This window comes from Otolemur garnettii, unplaced genomic scaffold, assembly GCF_000181295.1.
Source record: "Otolemur garnettii isolate 467f Iridium unplaced genomic scaffold, OtoGar3 scaffold00061, whole genome shotgun sequence".
Taxonomy (NCBI): domain Eukaryota; kingdom Metazoa; phylum Chordata; class Mammalia; order Primates; family Galagidae; genus Otolemur; species Otolemur garnettii.
Genome location: NW_003852456.1, coordinates 1720005 through 1723444, shown reverse-complemented (window position 1 = coordinate 1723444; position 3440 = coordinate 1720005). Strand labels below are relative to the sequence as shown.

Below are 3440 nucleotides of genomic sequence, written 5' to 3'. Positions count from 1 at the left end.
GGGCCAGGCACGGTGACTCACGCCTGTAATCCCAGCACTCTGGGAGGCCAAGGCGGCTAGATCACTGGATCCCAGGAGTTTGAGACTAGCCTGAGATAGAGCAAAACCTCATTTCTACTAAAAATAGAAAAACTAGCCGGGCGTGGTAGTGGGTGTCTGTAGTCCCAGCTACATGGGAGGCTGAGGCAGGAGGATCACTCGGAGCCCAGGAGTTTGACGGTGTTGTGAGCTATGATCATGCCACGGCACTCTACCCAGTGTGACCGAGTGAGACTCTGTCTCAAAATAATAATAATATAATAAAATTAGTGTACTGTGAAAATAAATGTATTTAAGGAAAGAAAGAGGGGGGTGTACTCAGAGGCGTGAAGCCTCTTACCAGCATAACCTCTTCCCAGTTAACGTCATTTCTGTTGCTCATACTCACTCCTGCAGCGAGTCCCCATCATCACTTTCGTCCAGTGGAAGCCACACGCCCACAGAAGCCCATAGCTCTTGGTCTGGGTCTGCAACACAGAGCTCTACCCCCAGCCTGTCTACGGAGAGGAGCTCAGTTTATTCTTGGAGAGATGATGTATGTCTCAGAATACTTTGGATCATTCTGTATTTACAATGTATAGTGGAGAATTGCTTCCTTGTGTTCAAACAGTCTTTTTACCAATTATAAAAACGTTAGCTATTACATAGCAATTGATTTAGACACATGAAAGCTTTTTTGTGTTACACGTAAAAATATTGAAATAGCAAAATATAGGGAAAAATAAAAATCAGTCACAGTCTCATAGGTCAGTCTCAGCTGTAGGTAGTCTTGTTTTTTCCCACCTCTCCACCCTTCCCAGTTGATGTGTTCTGCATGACGTCTTGTATGGTATCTGTGGTTGGAAATTCAGGACAGACCCTGACACAGGCAATGAAGAACTTGACTAAAACTGTGAAATTTCACCACGCCCCTAAGTCAGATATTTTCAACCTTTTTTATCTCATGGCACTCTTGAATCTATAGTTAAATTTCTGTGGCACACTTAAATTATATTGATCAAAAAAAAGAAAAGAGTAAAAAAAGAATATACCTAACTGTCCTTTGTGAAGTCCACTGCCCTCCCCACAGCATGCCTGAGTGTCCAGAAGGGCACATGGCAGGGGATACAGGAAGGGGCTCAGCTCAGGATGCTCAGAGACTTGCCCAGCATGTGACTCCCTCACTTAGGGTCAGCTTCCCCCCTCGGGCCCTCCCCCTACCACCCACTCCTGGTTGTGCCCATGTGGAGAAAGCTGAGAGCCATTGCCTCAGACCGTCTAAATTCTAGGAATCTTTAGTGCAGAATTTCATGGAATTACCCAGGAGAGTCGTGACTTCTATTTATAACATTTATTTATTTATTTTTCTTACATTTGTTATCATTATTATTTTGAGACAGAATCTCACCCTGTGCCCTGGGTAGAATGCCATGGTATCATAGTTCACAGCAACCTCAATCTCTTGGGCTCAAGCAATCCTCCTGCCTCAGATTCCCAACTAGCTGAGACTGCAGGTGCTTCCCACCACATCCAGCTAGTTTTTCTATTTTTAGTAGAGATGGGTTATTACTCTTGCTCAGGCTGGTCTTGAACTCCTGAGCTCAAGGGATCCATCTGCCTGCGTCTCCCAGAGTGCTGGGATTATAGGCGTGAGCCACTGTGCCCAGCTCTGTTTATATAATTTAAAACACTCCAGATCCTACAGTTAGTTTCATTTAATTTTAAAAAATGTACCTAGTTTTTGATGGGAAATATTTGCAAAACCAACAGAATGCAAAAGATCTATTAGAGAGTGTGCCCTCTCCCACGCCCATGTCCCCTCCAAGGAGACAAATATTAATATTCTTTTTCTTCTCATTTGCGTGTTCAAAGGATTAATTCATCTCTCTGACAACCTAGGAATCTGGATTAATATTAATTTGAGAGAAGAACTAACACAGAAAATAGTGAATAACATTCTGTGAAAAATCAACCTGGATTGACATTTTAGGTTAAGTATGTCAGACTGATAGGGCCTTTGAGTTGCTTGAGTCCAGAATTAGATGTCGGATTCACCTGCTCCTAGAAAACATGGCTGTGCTCTTGTCCAGAGCTGGCTTGTGCGTGCAGTGTTGGTTCTTCCAATTATATTAATGTTTCCCTTCTTGCTGGCTGTGAGTGGTCGGGAGTGTTGCCTCCCAACCAAGACCATTGCTGAAAGGTTTGCTCACCGATAGTTCACTGTAGCCATAGTGTAAGAATCTCTCCAGGCCAGAGAAGAAATTGATATTTTGGCCTCACTCCAATAACACTGCTTAAGATATTAATAACTAAGTTTTCTTTTTAAAATTTTTTCTACTTCATTGATTAAAGGAAGGCCCTTTCTGCAAAAGTAATTTCCATGCCTGTGGTATCATCATTAGAAAAAAGTGGCTTGTATTTTACAGGTATGCTTAGCTGTGTCAGGAACAGCCCCGAGGTGTGACATATGACTGTGCACACAGGTCTCTGCATCTGTACTGATGTCTGTGTCAGTATGAATCTGCACCTAGACAGGAATTATCTTTATTAGACAATTAAGAGCCTGAAGCTCAAAATGAGATGTGCTTTATCAGGAAAATAAAAACCCAGCTGGGTGGGGTGGCTCACACCTGTAATCTCAGCACTCTGAGAGGCTGAGGTAGGTGGATTGCCTTTGCTCAGGAGTTTAAGACCAGCCGGAGCAAGAATGAGACCCTGTCTCTACTAAAAATAGAAAAATTAGCCAGGTATGATGGCTGGCTGGTGCCTAAGTAGTTCCATCTACTTAGGAGGCTGAGGCAGGAGGATTGCTTGAGCCCAGGAGTTTGAGGTTACTGTGAGCTATGATGCCAGGGCACTCTACCTGGCATCATAAACAGAGTAAGGTGCCATTTTAAGAAAAAGAAAAAGAAAAACTGGGACACTAGTTTGTCTAACTGCAAAGCCCACTTTCTTTCCACCATGCTACATTCCGTTCTTTATAATGGGTCACTTTAAATGTCTAGAATGTCACGGATTGTGAAGCGAATATTTCTGTAACTGTTTGTATTGTAACTCCGTGTGTATTTCTGTTTCAGGAGTTTGACAAAGCCAGTGCGCAGAAAGTACAGCAGTTATTCTGGGAGGTGGAGGAACTGTTGTTTGAAGGGAAAGTAAGCCCCCAGACCCAGAATCTGCTGGGTGAATGCAGCGATTGGACAAGAAGGTCCCTCCATCTGAGGTAGGGATCTCATTCATAGAAGTTTCTGGAATGGATTTTTGAACTTCTGCTCCTAACTTGGTTTAAAGCCAGCCATCCATTTGACCAGGAGCACACTGCCCAGTTGGAATATGTGTCCAGAACACAGGCCTGTGCTGAGACGTCACACCCTTCGTGTGGGTATCTGAGTAAACGTTGAGCTAGTCCAACACTCAAGAGCCTT

The 3440-nt window shown here is 43.6% G+C and overlaps 1 protein-coding gene across 1 annotated transcript in view; it reads left to right on the top strand.

The window, feature by feature from the left end:
- The window catches only part of FAM149A (family with sequence similarity 149 member A), a 44165-nt gene that overhangs the window by 25617 nt on the left and 15108 nt on the right, over nt 1-3440 (top strand). The window contains exons 2-4 of the mRNA XM_023514909.1: nt 399-574; nt 3096-3240; nt 3307-3397. Of these exons, the coding sequence (XP_023370677.1) occupies nt 399-574; nt 3096-3240; nt 3307-3397 (412 nt within the window). The remainder of the gene's footprint in view (nt 1-398; nt 575-3095; nt 3241-3306; nt 3398-3440) is intronic.